The sequence below is a fragment of the Sitophilus oryzae genome, unplaced genomic scaffold (genome assembly GCF_002938485.1).
Source record: "Sitophilus oryzae breed Bouriz unplaced genomic scaffold, Soryzae_2.0 scaffold_1693_pilon_pilon, whole genome shotgun sequence".
NCBI lineage: Eukaryota > Metazoa > Arthropoda > Insecta > Coleoptera > Curculionidae > Sitophilus > Sitophilus oryzae.
In genome coordinates this window covers 2651800-2672341 of record NW_022146383.1, presented here as the reverse complement: position 1 = coordinate 2672341, position 20542 = coordinate 2651800, and the positions used below count along the sequence as shown (strand labels likewise).

Genomic DNA, 20542 nt, shown 5'->3' with positions numbered 1-20542 from the left:
AAGAAGGCGTAAACTTATTCAAAGCCGGAGTTCCGTGTTTACATAACCTCTAAAATTGAGGCCCGGACCGAGTCGGTAGATTAGTGTACAGCGTGTTATCTGGCATCCAGTCCAATTACCATATGTAAATATGCAAATTGTTGTTGTCTAATAAGTCGGGGCGGATTCTCATGCAGGTCTCGTCTTGCCCCGGGTCTATTTTAGGGAAATTGGCGGCTGTCGGTAATGTATGGACGACGACAGGGACGGATTTAAGGAATAATAAAAGTTCTGGAGTCGCTATCGGTGCGATGCAGTTACTCTGGATGAAATAAGGAAGCTGAGAATGTTGAGTAGATTCTAGCGGGGTTAGTAATGCATTAAAGCAAAGTCTGGTCTTGTTTAGGGCTAGTAACGAGAAAGCTATTGTATACGATATACTTTTATAAGGTTTTATAATAAGATGTGACAATGTCGTGAGCAAAAGACGCTAATTTAAATATCTGTGTTTTCTAGATATTAATATACAGAATGACTGTGAATAAATTTAAGATTCAAATAGCTCTAGTTGCTAAGAATATAAAGGAATAGTAAACTATTTTTAAGACTATATCATAGGTTAAGTAAAATGTTTCAACTTATAAACGAGTTTATTAAACGTGTATCTTGTCTTCAAAAATTATGCGAACAAAAATAAACGTTAATTATATAAGAAAAAGTTCAAATGTCAGTTTATTTAATTTTATTAAAACTGGAATTTATAAATTATAATGTTTATTTTTTAAAAATCCCAGTTTACCAACTGTAGTAATATAAGTTAGTTACGTCTATTGTTTTTTACCAAACCAAAGAGATCTAGAGACCATAAAATAAATGATCTCATGTCAATAATTAAGTTACAAATCTTTCATAAAAATCTGGAAATTTCGTAGGTTTCCCACTGTAATTGCCTAAAGCAATGTTGTTAATGGACCATCATATTCTCCCCGGGCAGCAGGCAAAAAGTTATGAAAGTTTATTTAAAAGTTTTTTCATTGTTGTTATATTTCTTTTGCTTTCTGTACCTTCCAGGAAAGATGTAGGTGGAAGAACTCTTATAATTTAAATGTTATTCTTTCACAACCGTCGATTAAAATCCAAACAACAATCAACACTACCGAACTATAAATTGATTATTAATTCACAAACTTCTTGTTCCCATTATTTAACCGCTCCACTCAAACACACATACACACCAACAGAGAGAACAGTCCAAGAAGGCGTAAACTTATTCAAAGCCGGAGTTCCCTGTTTACATAACCTCTAGAATTGAGGCCCGGACCGAGTCGGTAGATTAGTGTACAGCGTGTTATCTGGCATCCAGTCCAATTACCATATGTAAATATGCAAATTGTTGTTGTCTAATAAGTCGGGGCGGATTCTCATGCAGGTCTCGTCTTGCCCCGGGTCTATTTTAGGGAAATTGGCGGCTGCCGGTAATGTATGGGGACGACAGGGTTGGATTTAAGGAATAATAATCGTTCGGGTGTCTATATCGATGCGATGCACTTGCTCTGGATAAAATAAGGAAGCTGGGAATGTTGAGTAGATTCTAGCAGGGTTAGTATTAAAGCAAAGTATGGTTTTGTTTAGGACTAGTAACGAAGTTTTTTATACTTTATAAGATTTTAAAATTTTATAAGATTTTTAAATTTTTTTAAAAATGTGACAATGTCATGAACAAAAGACGCTAATTTAAATATCTGTGTTATCTAGATATTAATATACAGAATGACTATGAATAAATTTGAGATTCAAAGAGCTCTAGTTGCTAAGGATATAAGGGAATATTAAAATATTTTTAAGACTATATCATATGTTAAGGAAAATGTGTAAACTTATAAACGGGTTTATTAAACGGGTCTCATGTCTTCAAAAATTATGATAACAAAAATAAACGTTAATTATATAAGAAAAAGATCAAATTTCAGTTTAATTTTACTAAAACTGGAATTTCTAAATTATAATGTTTATATTTTAATGATCCCAGTTTGCCAACTGTAGTATTATAAGTTAGTTACGATTATTGTTTTATTACCAAACCAAGGAGATCTAGGGACGATAAAATAAATTACCCATGTCAATAATTAAGTTACAAATCTTCCATAAAACTCTGGAAATTTCGTAGTTTTCCCACTCAAATTGCCTAAAGCAATCCTGTTAATGGATAATCATATTTTCCCCGGGCAGCAGGCAAAAAGTTATGAAAGTTCATTTAAATGTTTCTTCATTGTTTTTATACTTCTATTGCTTTCTGTACCTTCCAGAAAAAGTTTAGGTGGAAGAACTCTTATAATTTAAATGTTATTCTTTCACAACAGTCGATTAAAATCCAAACAACAATCAACAACTACCGAACTATAAATTGATTATTAATTCACAAACTTCTTGTTCCCATTGTTTAACCGTTCCACTGAAACACACATACACACCAACAGAGAGAACAGTCCAAGAAGGCGTAAACTTATTCAAAGCCGGAGTTCCGTGTTTACATAACCTCTAAAATTGAGGCCCGGACCGAGTCGGTAGATTAGTGTACAGCGTGTTATCTGGCATCCAGTCCAATTACCATATGTAAATATGCAAATTGTTGTTGTCTAATAAGTAGGGGCCCTAAAGGGGCCATTCTTAAGAATATTTTACATAATACTTTCGGATAAAAAAATCTTTTTTACATTATTAGACGGAGTATATTAAGGAGGGATAATATTTTCGCTAACAAATTTGCATTGTTTTAATAGGTATAATGCTTCTAATTTTTAATTTTCTTTTTTAGGAATAATGTTTTTATTAATAATACAGATCCAGCACCTAAAGAATAATACTCTCGGATCAGCCCTTTTTAATTCTGATGTTTGGCCATTATTCAGGTGTACGAGATTGGTTTTCTATTATCTGATTAAAAGTAAGTTTATGTTATAATTGAAAAACAATTTTAATAAATTTATTAAATTTTTATTATAACAGACTAACTCTATATTTTTTAAGATATATTTAATCAATATGAAGCAGAATTAAATTAAACACAATTATTAAGCTTAAGTATATAATGATATATTATATTATTTATTTCTTTTTTAGCGCATTCGCCATTTATTTAAAAAACCGGACTGGTACACATATGATATGACTTCTTTGTATGACTTGTGGCATTTCTAGCGTGTTTTCCAATGAATTTTCCTGAGTAACATCGACTCTAGAGCATCATAGGAGTAAACCCGGGTCACTCCCTAAATATACAGTTCGAAAATTTAATCTAAAAATGGTGATTTCTCTAAAAGCACTCGGTATATAGTTAAAGGTATTTATGTCAAAAATGCAGCATTTCATTTAAAAACTATGACTAGCGTAAAAACACCTTTGAATCGCTCTGTATATTCACGAAAATTATATATTAACTGGAGCGCTGCTCTTTCAGAACACTGGATCACCCGGATATAAATATATTTTTTATTTTTTTTTTCAGAAATATGTGCGAGTTACTGGAAATATGAACATTCAGTATACATCAGAGAGAACATTCGATAGAAGAATCAACAATCAATCTAAGGACTTATACTATTTCTATAATTAATTATTGTGTCAATGTATTTTTGTAAACTATAGTATTTTTCTAATAAATCTTAATAAAGTTTTAATGTAGTTTTTTTCATTTGTATCCCTTGAATACCAAACATTAAATGTTTTTGTAATATTGGTTGCCACAACTAGCAAAAATCGAAATATTTAAAAATAAATACAATAAATATTAATCTAGTTGCCTTTAATATTAGTACATTAATTTAATAAAATATAAACTATATATACCTTCTTAGTCTACAACTATAAGTTAATCTACAAAGATTTTATTTCTTTACTCTCAAAACTGCCATATCTGGCACCAAAAATAAGCATTAATTTATTATTTTAAAAATATTTTTCTCCTGTGAATTAAATATGGAATCGTTGGCCAACGAGCTCGAACAGTTAGACTCGTTTACAAAAACGTTAATTAATTAAAAACTAATTAAGATATTGAAGTGCGCTTAGTGCCATTCGATAGGGAATTCAACCCTCTATCTGTACACAAAATTACAACCCCCTAGAACAAAGTTTATTTTTTGGAGCAAAAATGAGCAAAGGGGACCTTAGAAAATTTTTGGCCCAAAAAATAAAGGGTGTCCTAGGTGGTTGTAGTTTTGTGTACAGATAGAGGGTTGAATTCCCTATCGATTAGCACTAAGCGCGCCCCGATATCTCTTTTAATTAGGTAGTTATTAGCGTTTTAATTTCGAAAACGAGGTCAAAGTCTTAGAGTCAACAAAATTCAGCGTTTTTGTGTAATGCTAAAAATTTGATCGAGGTGTTGAAAAATTTGGCACTAGGCAACCAAATCTTGTGCAGTTTTGTCATGAAAAAAATAATTTTGAACAGAAATGAGATATATTTTTCAGAATCATATTTCTTAACGTGCAGTTATTTTATATTGCAATTATATTTTTGGTTTACCATTATATATTTAGATTGCTATTTTATTTTTTCTCGTTATATTTAATAAGAACTCTAAGACTTTCTATTCTTCTTTTAATTGTTATAGTTAAGGAATTTTGCTATAAATCAAACACATATATGTTCGTTTAATACATTAAAATATTTATTAAACCATATTCGAATAGGACATTCATGACATGATGAATGTTAATACATACAGGGTGACAATTTGAAAACGAACAGTATTTAATATTACCACAGATCATACGGTAATTGTTATATTGGGTTTAATAATAAATGCTAATGCTTTTATTTATATTCAACTCTATACACAATAATAAGTTATAAACTATAGATTTTAATCCTCAAAAATATGTATTCATAACATTTATAAAGCTCTTAAAATAATACATTTCTTATTAAAATATACATTTTTTTCTGTTATCATTGATTACATTTTATTTAATTACATATTACCTTTTATTAACAAATGTTAATATAAACAGTATAATATATTAAAATCCAAGGTGTTGACGGACATACTGAGGTCTATGTAGAAATAATTAAATCTTGTAGCTACCCTTCGGGAAAGTCTTGATTCTCTAATAAAAATATAAAGAGACAAGTAATTATTTGTTCACTAACAAGCTTGATTAAAAACTAATCTATAACTTATTTAAATAACCAGTTAATTGATAGGGTACATAGAATATTATAAGGTATATTCAGGAATCTTCGTAACATAGAGACATTTTTTTAATAGGACTACATGAAAAAACACGGTTATGTTACACAGTTATTATCTGCACTTAAGAAATATTTTAATTATAACAATTAAAAAGGCAATTTTATTAAAAATTTACATGTCTACTATAGGCAACTCTATATATACGTAGGTGTATTTTTAGTTGCCTATAGCAATGTAAATTAGCGGCGCTATAATATTTCATTTGAAATTAATCCTTTATATCTGCATAATTTTCAATTTACATAAAATTATTTAGTTTCTTCTTCAATGATGAATTTCATTATCAATCCACTGCCGAATGTTGAATTTAATGGCATCTTGAAGTGGTGGTAGAATTGAAGTGAAGCTGTTCTTGTCCAAAAATCCTTGTTCCGAAGCAGTACAATATCACAATCAAAAATTCAATTAAAAAAAAAATAGAAACGGAATGAAAAAAAAATCAACTAGAAAATGAATCCAAAACTATACAATTCTATGTAGGGGTCAATAGAAATGAAATTTAGCAGTAAAATAAACAACAATACAATAACAGAGAAGATTTAGAAATACAATCAATATAGCAGAGATATAATAAATTACATTTAAAAAAAAATTAAATTAGGTTTTACTCTGTATGAAGTATGATAATTGAATAAGACATGAAAATTATTCCAAAATTACAACTCTATAGAGACAGAAATAAAATGCCTAAGTCGTCTTGGCATAGAATGATACAATACAAAAAAAAATAATACAAGTAAATGGTGACTGATAACCCAGAAATACATAAATTAATAGAAGATTTCAAAGACTGAAAAAAATATGAGAGATAAATGAAAGAATAGGAGTATGTAGAATTGAAAAAAAAAATGGATGAAAATTTGTGATGAACTTATAAAATTCTCAGAAAAACGACACAAAATATTATACAATTATATACATGTAAGATGATTTAGAGATACAACCAATGGAAGAGTTTATATAGAATTGATCAACGATGACATTTCCATAAGGAAGAAAATATGGGAGACAAATGATGAAATATAGACATGATGAATTGAAAAAAATGGCATAAAAATGGGGTATGAATTGGGAAAAATGCACGAAAATGAATAAAATGCTATAATTCTATATATAGAAATGATAAAATATATCATAGAAAAGTATCAGAGGAGTGACAAAAAATATACAAATATATAAGACAATCATTGAAAAAGTTTATAGAATTGATCGAATCATAGAACAAAACAGGGAAGTAGAGGAAGACCAAAAGCGGAGAAAAAGATACCTAAGAAGTATGTAGTCAATAAGAAACGGAAAATTGACCACAGATTATGCTTAACCTCTTCTAACGAATATCTAGTCAAACTTTGACATCAACATAAAGAAAAATCCTCCAAAGCATATAAGTTCGCCTCCCTTCATCGGATACCCTTGGGCGACGATTAAGCCTCACCAGTCAGTTCCCATCCCAGCTAAGCAGCCTCGTCTCGGGTCGCCCTCGTCACCCATCGAGCGGACATCCACCGGGACCCCCTACAGGCGGACCCCCTTATCATCTTCAATGTGTCCGATATCCCGCCCCTCTACTGTTGAGACGTCACGGGATACGTGCACGAAGAAGTCTCGTAGCTTGGGTGCCAGGTCGTATCCGGCCGAAGCCTCTAGCGTTAGAACACCTAGCTCGTAAACCAGAGGGTGGTGACTCCCTTGGGTACCTATGCATGCTACATTGGTCATCGATGGCCGAACATCAAGGCTAGGGGGTGACCCGGGTCTCCTCCTCTTAGGGGAGGCTATTTATGATGCTCTGGAGTCGATGTTACTCAGGAAAATTCATTGGAAATGGGCTAGAAAAGCCAGAAGTCACATCCTGGGGACCAGCCAGGTTTTTTAAATAAATGGCGAATGCGCTAGGAATTAATAAAATTAAAAAAGAATTTAGTGCTTAAATGGGATTTTTAAGAGTATTTAAACACAAGCAAACTGATCCAACAGAATTCGCAAAATTATAGCAATTCGTGGCATATGTTCTGAAAAAAAAATGAAAATAAATTCATATAGTATTGGAAAAGACACCACAAGAAAAATAATACAAATAGAAGAAGACTTATAGAAATACAGTCAATGGCCAACAAATAAAGCCTATCACATAGAATGATTGATGTTATTATTTCCACAATGGAGAATATATGGGAGTCAAGCTATTATAGAAAAATGAAAGTTATAACCATAAACAAAATGAAGTAAGGTTCTAAATAGAAGGCATATTTTACCAAACAAATAAGGCCTATAGAAATACAGCCACTGAAATATTTTATAGAACTAATGAATGATAATATTATGCCTACAATGGAGAAAATATGGGAGTCGGGCCATTATAAAGAAATAAAAGTAAACCAAAAACCACATGAAGTGAAGGTTTAACTAGATGGTATATTTCCCCAAACAAATATTACCTATAGAAATATAGTCTATGTAATATTTTATAGAATTGATAAATGTTGATATTATTCCCACAATCAAAAATAAAAATATATGGGGGCCAAGCTATTATAAAGAAATGAAAGTAAATTAAAACAACATGAAGTAAATTCTAATTAGATGGTATTCTACCAAAAAGAAAAAGAAGTGACCAAAAGCCAGAAATGGGCCAAAATGAAAAATAGATGGTCTAAATTTGTCTATATAATAACCAGGAACCATAGAAATGTAACTCAGAGACTCACTGGAATTTTTTTTCTACTTAATTAAATTTAGAAATCATGAAATCTACTGATGAACATTAAAAACCAGTATAAATATATTTACCGAAAAGAAATAAAATTTTAGATATACTTATAAGTCCTGATGCATTGTTGGTAACATTCGTAAAAAGGATAAATGTACTGCCTTGGAACTGTATGCACCCATAAATTTGTTGTACAAAATCTGTAAAAAAGACAAATAATATTAGGTACATTTTTTTAAATAATGCTATAAATAGTTCTATTTTTTTTTTTTGTTTCATTAGTATTAAATATATCTTTAAAATCTGGTTAGTCTGTTAATAAACATTTAATAAATTTATTGAAATTGTTTTTCGATAATAAAATAAACTGATGAAACAATGATGGCCAAACATCTGAATCCCAGAGGGCTCTATCTACTGTGTATGTATTATTAGAAACACTCCTAAAAAAGAAAATTATAATTAAAGCATTATATTAAAACAATGCAAATTTGTGAACTAAAATATCAGGACCATCGTATATTAATAATGTGAAACTGCAGTGGGATTCTGTAAGCTCCGTAGCAAGAAATTTCTTGCCTAGCCTATGTTATTTGTATACGATTGATGAGTCACTAGACAGGAAATTTCTTTACAGAATCGCACGTCTGTTTCTTTTTTTAATCTGAAATGATTATATAATTCTTGAGAATTATATGCCTCTCTACACTGATTTATTTTAAAGACGTAGAAAATACTTGTTTGCCGGTACGAATAAACACCTAAAAAATTACCTTTTAGGGACAAAAACCATCTCTAAACTCTACCAACAAAATGGTTCAAAAAAATACGTAATATCACTAAATGTGGAGCATTATTTTAAGTCACTATATTTTTAATGTACAATAGGGACATCAAGGAAAGTATCTATATTACCATGCACTCGATTTTGAAAAAGAAAATTGTTAAAAATAGGAAAAATATATCAGCTTTTTAAATGATGATGTAATGGAAATATTTAAAAGTGAGAATAATTATAGAAAGCATGCAAAATAATGAGTACTTACATTTTCACGAGATTAAACAAGCCATAAGAAACAGAATACACTCAAACAGTGTACAGAAAAATTACTTTTTCTATCAAAAAATCAGAAAAATTCTAAGAGCCACATAACGACTTGCAGTAAACAACGGAAAATGTCGCACCTGTCAGCAACGTTGTCAGATTGAACACGTCAACACGTGTAAAACAGAATAGTCATTTTTTACCGCATAAATAATGGTGTGTCTAAAAGAAAATGTATTATTTATTGTACTGAAACAAAGTTTGTATTTAATGTTTATTAGATTTGTCATGATTTTGTAACAGTTTAATTCATTTTAGACTTACAAAAATATTGATTTAGATTCAAGATTTCGCTAATATCTTGGCAACCTTGGAAACATTTTAGTTCAAAATTTTCTCACTTTTTCCACAATAGCGCCACCTGCACTCTTCTTCTTTTTTCATATTTCAGGTCTTAAAAGACCACAACCACAGAATAAAAGTAATACTCTTCTTCTTTTATATATTTTGTGTTCCAAACGTGGACAACCACAGATTTGACATATATTTTCTCTTCTTTTTCTTTTAAATGGCGTAAACTTATAGGTCATTTGGCCAGTGTCTAAAAAAAATAATTTAAAGTACGGAATAAAAAGGAGTGCAGTTTGAATTTCGCGGGCAGACGCCTGTATCGACCTCACGCGCGCCCTCTGGTTTCACCTGCCTTGCAGTTGAGGGAGAGAGAGGAAATAGTCTGTCTCTCTCGCGGACAAATTATTTACGTTTACTTTCACGTCTCGAAGTTGTCTCTGGCTCAAATATACAGTTCAATACATGTTCAATACAGTTTAAAGAAATATAAAAATATATTAAGTACATATACTTAATCTACACATATTGTTATCACAAAAGATCAATTTTTTTAAGTATCTCTGGCCCAGGAAAACTCATTTGTGTCCCCAATTTAGTCACAGAATCTGCAGCTACAAAACAAGCTGCCCGGATAGCTTTTTCCATAGATACCTTTTTGGCGCCTATAAAATAGGCCAGTGCTCCGATGAAAGCATCACCAGCACCTGTTGTATCCAGGCTCTTCACTTTTGGGGACTCTATTTTCAAAACTTTACATCCGCAATCTCCGGAGTGATAAACAGCCCCTTGTTCACCCAACGTTATCAATACACTTTTGCATCCCTTTGTAACTAAGTCTATTGCCGCTTTTTCGGCATCCCTGTAAAGAAAATTATGCATGTAGCGTTATTTGTGCAAGTTTTGAAAGATATTACCCAGTATTGTTAACAGGTAACCCTGTAAAGATTGATGCTTCTGTTTCGTTAATACAAAATATTGTTGGTAAAGTTAGTAATTTTGGGTCATAGGTACTTAATGCAGGTGCTCCATTTAGTATAGATATCTATAATATAAAGTTGCATAAAGGAAATTAAGAAATAAAAAATTTGAGGTATTTACCCCCGTACATAGCTCCATAGCTCTAATAGCGGTTTCTGGCGGAGTTTCTAATTGCATTATCAATACTTCTGCAGAAGAAATAGACTTTTTTGCATCTTCTATATCAGAAACGCTCAATTGCTTATTAGCTCCAGCTACAATAACAATTTGATTCTCTCCAGACTCTGCAACATTTATTTGTGCTATTCCGCTACTAGAATTTGGTGTAATCAATACAAACTCAGTATTTACACCTGCAGAGTCAAGGTTGTCTATATATTTTTCACCCCATATATCGTTACCTACCTAAAATTGAGATATTCTTTATTAGTTTTAATTATTGTCTAATAAACTTACTCGAGCAACCAAAGTTGTGTCTGCCCCTAATTTTGCTGCAGCAACACACTGATTGGCACCCTTTCCCCCAAAATTTGTTACAAACTTATCTCCGTGTATGGTTTCTCCTGCTGTGGGTAATCTTGAGGCATAGCTATAAAATTGTTTCATTGATACACAATGTTTAACTAAATTATGTAGTTACCTGACAAAATCTATCATACAAGAGCCCACAACTACAATTTTAGACGACATAATAATAGAATATCGAAAATAATTCCTGTAGTGTGTAGTATTTCACTTATCAGTGATCATTATTATCTACAATAGATCTTGCAAAGGTTAAAAATATCATTTTTATTTTATATTTTTTATAGTCATGTTTGTTTACAAATAAATATTTGATAAAAATATGAAAATATTCACGACCTACGACTCGGCGTTTTTTCTTTTTTCTCTACATGTGATAAAAAAAGAGGATAAAAAAACAGATGAGAGATTCCTACAATTGTCAAAAAAATGACAAACAAAGCGCAATATAACCTTATTTGTTGAAATTTGAAATGTTATTAATATCATGGCTAAATTTTTGATGAACGTCGTAGTTATTTCTTTCACAATTTTAATTCCAACATTTTCAAAGGCGAATCTTTGTCAAAACGTATCGCCATGCGTATGTATCTTCAACCAAACTGCACAAATCAACATAGATTCTTTAATAGCAAAAAATGGATTCATTGACGATAGTACAGAACTGCAACAGAACACAACTACCTACTATTTTCACGGTTGTACTGATGGAGACTTCAAGAATCCTTACAATAGTCAGTCTAATTTTACAGCATCAGTAAGTACCTATATCAAATTGTTAAAATAATATATGTGCTCATTATTTACCTTTGAAGCTTATCCGATGTGATACTTTTGTAACTCCCATAAATAAAGCGAAGGATAGTCTTTTTAACGGTACCTGCGAGGCAATTGGTAAGGCAAATGAGATTAGGTATGCTCTTGTCGAAGGCCAATCCAACCACTATAAAATTGTATACGATAACCAAAAAATAAAGTAAGTAGACTAAAAAAAATAGAACTAAGTACTTTCAATTCTAAATTACAATGATTTTTAGTAGTTCCTTGCCTAGTATACAGCTGGTTTGTGTTGATTCCCAAGATACAAGTTTAAAGATATCCAATCACGGAGCAAACGTTTGTACAAAGTAATTATTTATAGTTTTTTAACAAACAATTTGTTCTTCTAGGAATTATTGTTGTATTCGCCTGCGGTTTGTGTTAAGTACAGTACACTTCCAGAAGGACTGAGTTTTGGAACAATTTTTTGTCTGATTTTTTTCATAAGTTCGATTATTTATTTTGTGGGGGGTGGTTTAATATTGTACTTTGCCCGAGGAGCTAGGGGAATCGAAGTTATTCCAAATTACGATTTTTGGACATCGTTGCCAGGTTTAATAAAGGTAGGTCAGGGTTATTGTTGCAATATGATTGAGAATTTATTTTTGGAGTATGTTCTCTGAGATGAAATGAATGAATTTATGTTGAATTTTCTCGTTTTTCCTTGATATTTTTGAGAAAAATGTGAGTTGGGTGCTGAAATTTATATCAACATTTTGTTTTCCCTCGTATAATTAACAGATGGGGAGTTTCATTTTTAATTTAGAAAGAGATACTAAAAAGTGACATAATTTGGCTACCTACTGCTTAAAAAATCGTCAAAATCGGCCCACTAAAACAAAATATATTAAACTCTAAAATACATCAAAGTTTTAAGGTGCCCATTTTTCGTGCCGGTGAGTGTATTTCAAAAACTATACATTTTAAAAGTATATTACACTTTTCTAATGAAACTCGCCTTCATTTTTTTTTACTAAAATCCGAAAATCAACTAATATATAGAGTGTTCTATTACAAAAAACACAACTTTGATGTGTATCTTTTTTTGGGGACACCCTGTAGGTCTATATAATTTTAGAAAATACTTAACTTTAGCTCACAAAATTTCACTTCAATACAAACTTTTGTTCTTTCAAAAACCGCGTCGTGACAAGAGATAACGCGCCACCCTGTATAATTGGATTTCAATCAAAATGTCAATGATTAGAATATAAGCAGAATAGGTATAGCTTATGCATTAGATTCATTTATTTCAATAAATTTACTCAGAAAAAAAAATTAAAAAATCAAAAAATTAAAAAGGAAATAACTAAGAACTTGCTAAAATTACTAAAATAAAAAATTAAAAGCAACGAAAAAAAATTGGTAAACATTCTAGTATTTTATCTATAAAACACAATACAAAAGGTTTCACATTTTCACCTACCTTTTTTTCATTTAAAACATTTTTAAATAAATACTTTTAATGTTTCAGGATGGAACAATATATATTCTAGGAGGCTGTAGACCTTTCACAGTCAGCACTGCAGAAACTTACGATAGAATATGATTTTGATGTGAGGGAATATGTAATTAAAAAACAACTTATGTATTAACTCTTAGTCTATTTTTGGTTTTATTTGTTAAATTAATAAAAAAATAAAACAAATCTGTCTAGTTAATTAAATGAAAACTCATTTGATTCTAACAAATTAATCCTAAAATTACAAGTATTATAATATTATCACAAAAAACAGGAACGTAACTTAAAATTTGAGATCGAATAGGTACTACATGTATACAGGCCGGATATGTTTCTTTATAATCAGTTTCCTGCATATCGGGCACTTAGATCTAGGAGTACCAGTTAGCAGATCCGTACAATTTTTGCAAAATAAATGTCCACAATGCAGCACTCTAATCGGTTTGTATCGCAAATTTTCCAAACAAACTGCACACTCCAGAAAGTACTCCGAGCTTTCTGGAGCTTTCTCTTTCTAAATGCAATAATAATTACTAAAGTGCCAAAAAATTAGTATAAAAATGACTTACGTTTTCATCGGAATGTTTTTCAGGCTGATTTTGTAAAGAGTCACGACTGAGATCTACATAAGCTATTGGTTTTTGATTCGAGCTTATTGCTGTGTTTTTAGTTTCGTTTGGGCATTGTACAGGAGGCCCAAGTATAAGGACGTCATCGTCACCTTCTCTTATCCTAAAATATCAATAAAAACAGTTTATACAGCCTTAGAACAGAATCACCCAACTCAAGTGAGATAGGACAGTATTTTTTATTAAATAATAAACACTCCACTTACTGGTCGACAAACACTACAGATTCATCCATATTCTAGTAATAACTGACAATAATTTCAAGTTTTATTTTGTTCTATGTTTAAAAATCACTTAAAATTCAGAAAGAAAGCAAAATTGCCTTACAAATGTTGAGATTGAGAAAACTTTTTCTCTAGTGTCAAAAACGTCAAAACAAAACACCCTAGCAGAAGGGTACAAACTTATAATGTTTAATTTTTTGTAGTAATTTTTAGTAAAAACACTAATTTTTAAATTCAAATTTACTAATTAGCAGTTATTATTTTTGAAAAAATTGCTTGCAATCTAGCGTAGATATTTTTAAGTAACATTTTAGGCGCCATCTGTTTGATAGTAGTAGTAGCTTTACGCTAAATAAAATCCAGGTTTCTATTTATGTTACAGTGACAGTAGAGTTTATGTATTTTAACCTCAAATTTACTCAAATTAAATGCAAAATTTTTATTTGTTTTTTTTTGCAAATAATTTACTAGTAACGCATGTTATTTTACATATATTTAATTAGAATTGTTGATTAGTGTCAATGAATTCAACTACAACGAAGAAAACAACATCGGGAACGAAGGAAGGACCAATCCGTTGTATATTTTTTTGTGAATTTCATCACACAGCAGGACCGATTATTTCATGCCAGGTTGTATAAGTATAAATCCACCTTTATAATATTCTGTACTAATTTATACACTCCCCAGATCCCGGAGAATTATATATCTAAAGAACTCTTCGATAGTATAAGTGTGTATATTATTACAAAAGCTGAACTACAGAAGAGTACAATAACAATGTATGTTGGTTGTTTTTTTCAGTTTTATGCTTAATAATTCCGGTTATTTTGTAGAACTTTAGAGGATTACAAAGTTCTGGGATTCCCAGTGAAAATAGATAACAAAAATTATGCCAGGAACGCGTTTTATTTCAATTTATGTTTTGTCTGTGATAGTGACGCCCGAACTGTGCAATACGAGTCAGTCGTAATGAAATTCTCCGAATATTTAACGTCTATGGAGGTGGAAAGCTCGTTTTTATCTAGCGGGAAATCTAACGCCAAGCTGTCACCAATTTTGAGAAAAGTTTTGGAAGATTTAAACACTAGAGGTACGTGATAATCAGTTTTTACTTTGCATAGGTGTATAATATATATTATAGGGGAATGTGCCCTTACTGAAGGTCCAATAGCGACGCATTTAAAAGTGTGCCAGATAAGAAGCGATCCAGATGCGGTTTTAGACCACCAAGTACCAGTTTTTGTCAAAGAATTGCCTCCGCATCAGTGGGATTTAACCACACAACAAGTCACACCATACATTGATGGATTTAATCATATTGCCAGGATAGCAGCGTTGTCAGATGTGGATAATAATCTGGTGAAGGCTTGTGTACAGAATTTGGTTTATTATGGAGTAGTGTCTCTGGTTCCCTTGTTTCAGTATGGCAATATTTACTCTACCACTCCTAAATTGAGATCTTTGGCGCACGACACTGACTTACAGGTAAGTAATCAAGGTAGCCAGATAAATTTTTTCAAATTCCTTACATTACTGCTTGAAAATGTCTTAGAATTTTCAAACTTATAACAACAGTGCATAGTTGTTAGTTACAACTTTTGTTTATATTTCTAATAATATTAGATTACCGTTCTTTTAATTACATATTATGTAGCAAAATAAAACACTAAAACACCACAATACACCAAAACACTTTTACTTTTACACTGGACGCGCGTTTCGCTAACCATGTTAGCATCATCAGCAGATGACGCTAACATGGCTTATTTAGCTTCACTAAAATACAATCTACAATTGGAGCGTTTATATACTCTCGCTCAGTGGGTACAGAGTGGGCATGGCAAGATCTAGCCAACCGTGTAAGAACCCACCGAGCGTAACAGTTAGATTTCCGCCACTAGAGTAGTAGGAACAAAGAACTTGAAGGAATTGGACCGTTGTCTCTGTTCATACTATCTTTACATTTATTAATTCTGATGCTTTCATATGCATCTAATTGCCTGTATTATATCTATGCAGCCAAGCAGCAGAATAAAAAAACAATGCTCACTACCACTAGCAAATAAAACCATATAAATTATATATCAACCTCAATGTTACAAAACCATATAAATTATATATCACTGTAATCACAAAACGTCAATCTATTTCCGTATTGTAACGGAATTTTAAATTGTCTTTATTTTCGAGAAAATTTAGTCCAAATATAAGGAATATTTTGTTAATGTTTGACCATCAAAATTTTAAAAACAAAGATATTGTTTAAAAATGTGCTACAATACGGATTAAGTATAATCCTTTATCTTTAATTTCCTTCTTCATTTGAGTAAAAATACCTAGCAGTTTTACATAAAACGTTAAATACCGAACGCTTATTTTGCTGCTTTTTCGGACTAGTGCAATGGACTATTCAGCTGTTCCAGTGGACCAGTTATGACTGGCAAAGTAGGGAACTAGGAAACCGTAAGAAATATTCAAATTTTGATACTGCAGTCTCGGGTTCATTTTTTGAAAAAAATACAATGGCGCAAACGGATCGTGGCTATCTTGATCGGTTTCGAAGCTTCAGTGGGATTCTCTAATTTTGTACTTTATCAAGATGTTCGATAGTTTGTTTATTTCACCAACCACGAAAAAATGAATTATACATTCTAAAGGCACTTTTCTGTGTAGAATGCAGTAGCGTAGTCAGACTTTTTTCGAAAAAATTATTTATTTTTTGAGATATTAACTATATTTATGTTTTTTTTTAAATAGAACCCACTGTATATTTTTAAATTTTCTTATTCAGCTTAGCATGAGCTTCTCGAAAATATATAATACTCTATATTTATTTTCACTATTAACCTCAACATTTGAAATTTTTCTTAAAATATCCACTTAGTAGATAGTAGGCCGCGCCGAGGAACAAAGTAAACGGTTGTCATGGTGATCGGAACATACCTTTGATGGATGCGGGACATTTCATTTCAACAGATTGAAGTGTGTGTATTTTAAATAATACAAATTAGTAAATTTGAAAATTTTGAGGAATATAATATGTTAGAATGTTATATTGAGTCTAATAGACATAAGCAAATGGCAGCTGATTTATATTTTGAGCGGTATCCAGAGCGCGAGCAACCAAACCCAGCCATTTTTAAAAGGTTAGAAGATAGTTTAATCAATTTTGAATCTTTTCAAAAATCGCGTCCAAAAAAATTATATATAATATAATAATATATTGATTGTATTCATCTTCTTTCTGATAATTTTTCGGACGCGGTTTTTGAAAAGATCCAAAATTGATTAAACTATCTTCTAACCTTTTAAAAATGGCTGGGTTTGGTTGCTCGCGCTCTGTTTTTATCAAATTAAAAAAATATATATTCTTTTTATCAGTGGGCAGTTTTATTTTTGTTAATGAAGATCAATCTAAATTAAAAAAACTTGGGAATTTTGTTTAAGTACAAATCTAAAACATGTACTAGGATGTATTTCAGGAAAATATTTTAACTTCTATAGGATGACTCAAAAAAGTGTGAGTGCACCGGAATGACCCTGTATATTATTGCATTTTTTCTTTCTTATCACTTTACATAATTCTAAAACAAAAAATGTTCATTTTTTAATTCTCCATTTATTAAATAAATAACATACAGGCTGTTCCATTTAAAACTTGTTGAAAGTTAAAATTATATATAATATAATAATATATTGATTGTATTCATCTTCTTTCTGATAATTTTTCGGACGCGGTTTTTGAAAAGATCCAAAATTGATTAAACTATCTTCTAACCTTTTAAAAATGGCTGGGTTTGGTTGCTCGCGCTCTGGATACCGCTCAAAATATAAATCAGCTGCCATTTGCTTATGTTTGTTAGATTCAATATAACATTCTAACATATTATATTTCTCAAAATTTTCAAATTTACTAATTTGTATTATTTAAAATACATACACTTCAATCTGTTAAAATGAAATGTCCCGCATCCATCAAAGGCATGTTCCGATCACCATGATAACCGTTTACTTTGTTACTCGGCGTGGCCTACTATCTGCTAAGTGGATATTTAAGAAAAAATTGAAATGTTGAGGTTAATAGTGAAAATAAATATAGAGTGTTATATATTTTCGAGAAGCCCATGCCAAGCTGAATAAGAAAATTTAAAAATATACAGGGGCTTCTATTTAAAATAAAACATAAGTATAGTTAATATCTCAAAAAATATTTTTTTCGAAAAAAGTCTGACTACGCCACTGCATTATACACAGAAAAGTGCCTTTAGAATGTATAATTCATTTTTCCGTGGTTGCTGAAATAAACAAACTATCGAACATCTTCAAAAAGTACTAAATTTGAGAATCCCCCTGTAGCTTCGAAACTGATCAAGATAGCCACGATCCGTTTGCGCCATTGTAATTTTTTCAAAAAAAGAACCCGAGACTGCTGTATCAAAATTTGAATATTTCTCACGGTTTCCTAGATACCCTATAGAAACAACCAAAATGGTCCACCCTGTACTACTGTATAATTCTTGGTTTCTGAATTACAGAAACGATGCCTTCAAGAGGTGGCGCGCTCTCATAGACAAAATCCGAACTTGAGAGACGTATTTCGCACATATTCTGCCATGACCCGAGGTACAACCATCAAAGACCTCTGTACCCGTTTCAACATGACCAATCTAAAGATCAACGAGCGAAAACTGGTTCAATTCGGTATGCTGGAAGGTCTGATCAGGCGGGTACACAAATATCCCATTGTATTAGGGGAATCGGCAGGATTGCAAAAAGTCTTTACAGGCAATTTCAACGTTGACGAAATATGCTGCGCTACGGGGGTGACGTCACAACAGTTGGAGGAAAAATTGGAGAGAGATCAAAATGTAATTCTACTGTGGAAATAAAATACCATAAGACTGAAAAAAAGGCGTCAAGGACGGCTGGGGAATGACAATCGATGTTAATTTTGGCGAGGTCAATCTATAGACATCTAAATTTAGACAATTCAAACTTGTAAAAATTAAAAGTAATTATAGAGAGCTTAAAGCTTGATTTTCATGCGTTCGTTATCCGTTGATACGATGGTCCGACGGCGCTCTGATTGGTCATAGCGTTTTCCCAGCCGACTTTGACGCCGGTTTTTTTTCGATTATACGGTATTTTAGCATTTTGTTATTGTTAAAATTAATTCAATTGTACATCAGTTGCACTTTTTATTATTAATTCTATTTATTTGAATTATATAGGTACTTTTTATTACCTAATTTTATTGAATATCAAATATATTTATTTATACTATTTTTTATCAAATTAAAAAAATATATATTCTTTTTATCAGTGGGTAGTTTTATTTTTGTTAATGAAGATCAATCTATGAATAAAAAGATAAGGCTTAATATGGCCGACCTAAATTAAAAAAACTTGGGAATTTTGTTTAAGTACAAACCTAAAACATGTACTAGGATGTATTTCAGGAAAATATTTTAACTTCTGTAGGATGACTCAAAAAAGTGTGAGTGCATCGGAATGACCCTGTATATTATTGCATTTTTTCTTTCTCATCACTTTACATAATCCTAAGACAAAAAATGTTCATTTTTTAATTCTCCATCTATTAAATAAATAACATACAGGCTAAAACATCGAAGAAAAATTATTTTATATTTTTTAGAAAGTTTGCCGTAGAATTTTGAACATCCTGTGTGATTTACGATTACCATATTTATATAAAAGTAAGTACAGACTGTCTAAAATAAATACCTGATATAGTTCTTGTATTTTTAATATTTTTTTAAGAAACGTTGAAAAATATATATTTTTTATTTATTTATTAATATCTCTGAAACCATCGAAATATATTTACTCATATTTTAGGATTATATAAAGTGATCTGAAAGAAAGCCAAAAATGCAATAATATACAGGGTGTTCCATTTAAAAAATATCATCTCGATCCACTCACACTTTTTTGAGCCACCTTATAGAAGTCATTTTCCTGAAATACATCCTAATTCCTATTCCCAAATTTTTTATTCTAGAAGCTACAGATGCCCGACGCACTATTTCTGGACCCTGTATAATGTACAGGGGGACTCAATAATTTGCTGTTTTTTTACGTGAAGGCAATTAATGTTGTTACAAAAAATATATTTTTAGTAAAAATAGATAAGATATAATAAGAAGTATCTAGTAACAAAAATACCAGGTAAGGTACTAAAACACCCAAGTCAAATTCAAAACGCAAATGCAAAAGAAAATTTATAATAGGTTAAATAAATAAATAAATGCCTTTATTGTCAAAAAAATTTTCAATTTGTAGACAAAGGTGAACTAACAAACAAAGTAAAAAAACAAGGTTTGACACAAAACACAAACACAAGGTTTGACACAAACAAACAAACAAAACATTATACAAATAATATTGTCAGTCTTATTGTTTAAAATAAACATTTATAAATGTTTATAATGTCAAAGAACAAAAAAATAAAAATAATATTCAAAAATATTTAGTTAGTTTATAGTAAAATATCAATGACCTCTAAATAAATTTATTTCGATGTCATTAGTAAATATAGC

The 20542-nt window shown here is 30.9% G+C and overlaps 4 protein-coding genes and 1 long non-coding RNA gene across 7 annotated transcripts; 3 read left to right on the top strand and 2 right to left on the bottom strand.

Moving 5' to 3' along the window:
• The first annotated feature begins 2641 nt into the window (after positions 1-2641).
• On the top strand, positions 2642-3153 carry LOC115881073. Its single transcript, XR_004049978.1, has 3 exons — positions 2642-2759; positions 2821-2923; positions 3100-3153. It is a non-coding gene; the product is annotated as an uncharacterized LOC115881073 (long non-coding RNA).
• Positions 3154-9784: 6631 nt separating this feature from the next.
• LOC115881072 (ribokinase-like) lies at positions 9785-11156 on the bottom strand. The gene is made up of 5 exons (XM_030898435.1): positions 10961-11156; positions 10777-10909; positions 10441-10725; positions 10257-10384; positions 9785-10201 (listed from the first exon to the last, which is right to left on the bottom strand). The coding sequence occupies exons 1-5, from the start codon at positions 11008-11010 to the stop codon at positions 9874-9876; spliced, it is 924 nt and encodes a 307-aa protein (XP_030754295.1). The 5' UTR covers positions 11011-11156; the 3' UTR covers positions 9785-9873.
• Positions 11157-11285: 129 nt separating this feature from the next.
• LOC115881070 lies at positions 11286-13312 on the top strand. 3 transcript variants are annotated; one of them, XM_030898432.1, is made up of 5 exons: positions 11286-11602; positions 11661-11821; positions 11886-11961; positions 12015-12227; positions 13139-13312. In XM_030898432.1, the coding sequence occupies exons 1-5, from the start codon at positions 11333-11335 to the stop codon at positions 13211-13213; spliced, it is 795 nt and encodes a 264-aa protein (XP_030754292.1). In that variant the 5' UTR covers positions 11286-11332; the 3' UTR covers positions 13214-13312. The 3 variants fall into 3 exon arrangements, with proteins under 3 accessions (XP_030754292.1, XP_030754293.1, XP_030754291.1); XM_030898431.1 differs by having other exon boundaries at positions 11287-11602; positions 11883-11961; XM_030898433.1 differs by lacking the exon at positions 12015-12227 and having other exon boundaries at positions 11883-11972.
• LOC115881071 (E3 ubiquitin-protein ligase RNF125-like) lies at positions 13309-14189 on the bottom strand. Its single transcript, XM_030898434.1, has 3 exons — positions 13962-14189; positions 13696-13858; positions 13309-13640 (listed from the first exon to the last, which is right to left on the bottom strand). The coding sequence occupies exons 1-3, from the start codon at positions 13988-13990 to the stop codon at positions 13434-13436; spliced, it is 399 nt and encodes a 132-aa protein (XP_030754294.1). The 5' UTR covers positions 13991-14189; the 3' UTR covers positions 13309-13433.
• A 168-nt stretch (positions 14190-14357) lies between these two features.
• LOC115881069 (GATOR complex protein NPRL2) lies at positions 14358-19302 on the top strand. The gene is made up of 5 exons (XM_030898429.1): positions 14358-14611; positions 14670-14761; positions 14816-15072; positions 15124-15467; positions 18518-19302. The coding sequence occupies exons 1-5, from the start codon at positions 14501-14503 to the stop codon at positions 18869-18871; spliced, it is 1158 nt and encodes a 385-aa protein (XP_030754289.1). The 5' UTR covers positions 14358-14500; the 3' UTR covers positions 18872-19302.
• Positions 19303-20542: the final 1240 nt, after the last annotated feature.

Coding starts and splice junctions, on each gene's coding strand:
- LOC115881072 (XM_030898435.1), bottom strand. CDS start 11,010: ATGTCGTCTAAAATTGTAGTTGTGGGCTCTTGTATGATAGATTTTGTC. Junction 10,726..10,776: donor ACACAACTTTGGTTGCTCGA/GTAAGTTTATTA, acceptor TCTCAATTTTAG/GTAGGTAACGATATATGGGG. Junction 10,385..10,440: donor CTATGGAGCTATGTACGGGG/GTAAATACCTCA, acceptor TTTATATTATAG/ATATCTATACTAAATGGAGC.
- LOC115881070 (XM_030898431.1), top strand. CDS start 11,333: ATGGCTAAATTTTTGATGAACGTCGTAGTTATTTCTTTCACAATTTTA. Junction 11,822..11,882: donor TACGATAACCAAAAAATAAA/GTAAGTAGACTA, acceptor AATGATTTTTAG/TAGTTCCTTGCCTAGTATAC. Junction 12,228..13,138: donor CGTTGCCAGGTTTAATAAAG/GTAGGTCAGGGT, acceptor TTAATGTTTCAG/GATGGAACAATATATATTCT.
- LOC115881071 (XM_030898434.1), bottom strand. CDS start 13,990: ATGGATGAATCTGTAGTGTTTGTCGACCA. Junction 13,859..13,961: donor TCTGTAGTGTTTGTCGACCA/GTAAGTGGAGTG, acceptor TTGATATTTTAG/GATAAGAGAAGGTGACGATG. Junction 13,641..13,695: donor AAAAACATTCCGATGAAAAC/GTAAGTCATTTT, acceptor TATTGCATTTAG/AAAGAGAAAGCTCCAGAAAG.
- LOC115881069 (XM_030898429.1), top strand. CDS start 14,501: ATGAATTCAACTACAACGAAGAAAACAACATCGGGAACGAAGGAAGGA. Junction 14,762..14,815: donor CAGAAGAGTACAATAACAAT/GTATGTTGGTTG, acceptor GTTATTTTGTAG/AACTTTAGAGGATTACAAAG. Junction 15,468..18,517: donor CGCACGACACTGACTTACAG/GTAAGTAATCAA, acceptor TCTGAATTACAG/AAACGATGCCTTCAAGAGGT.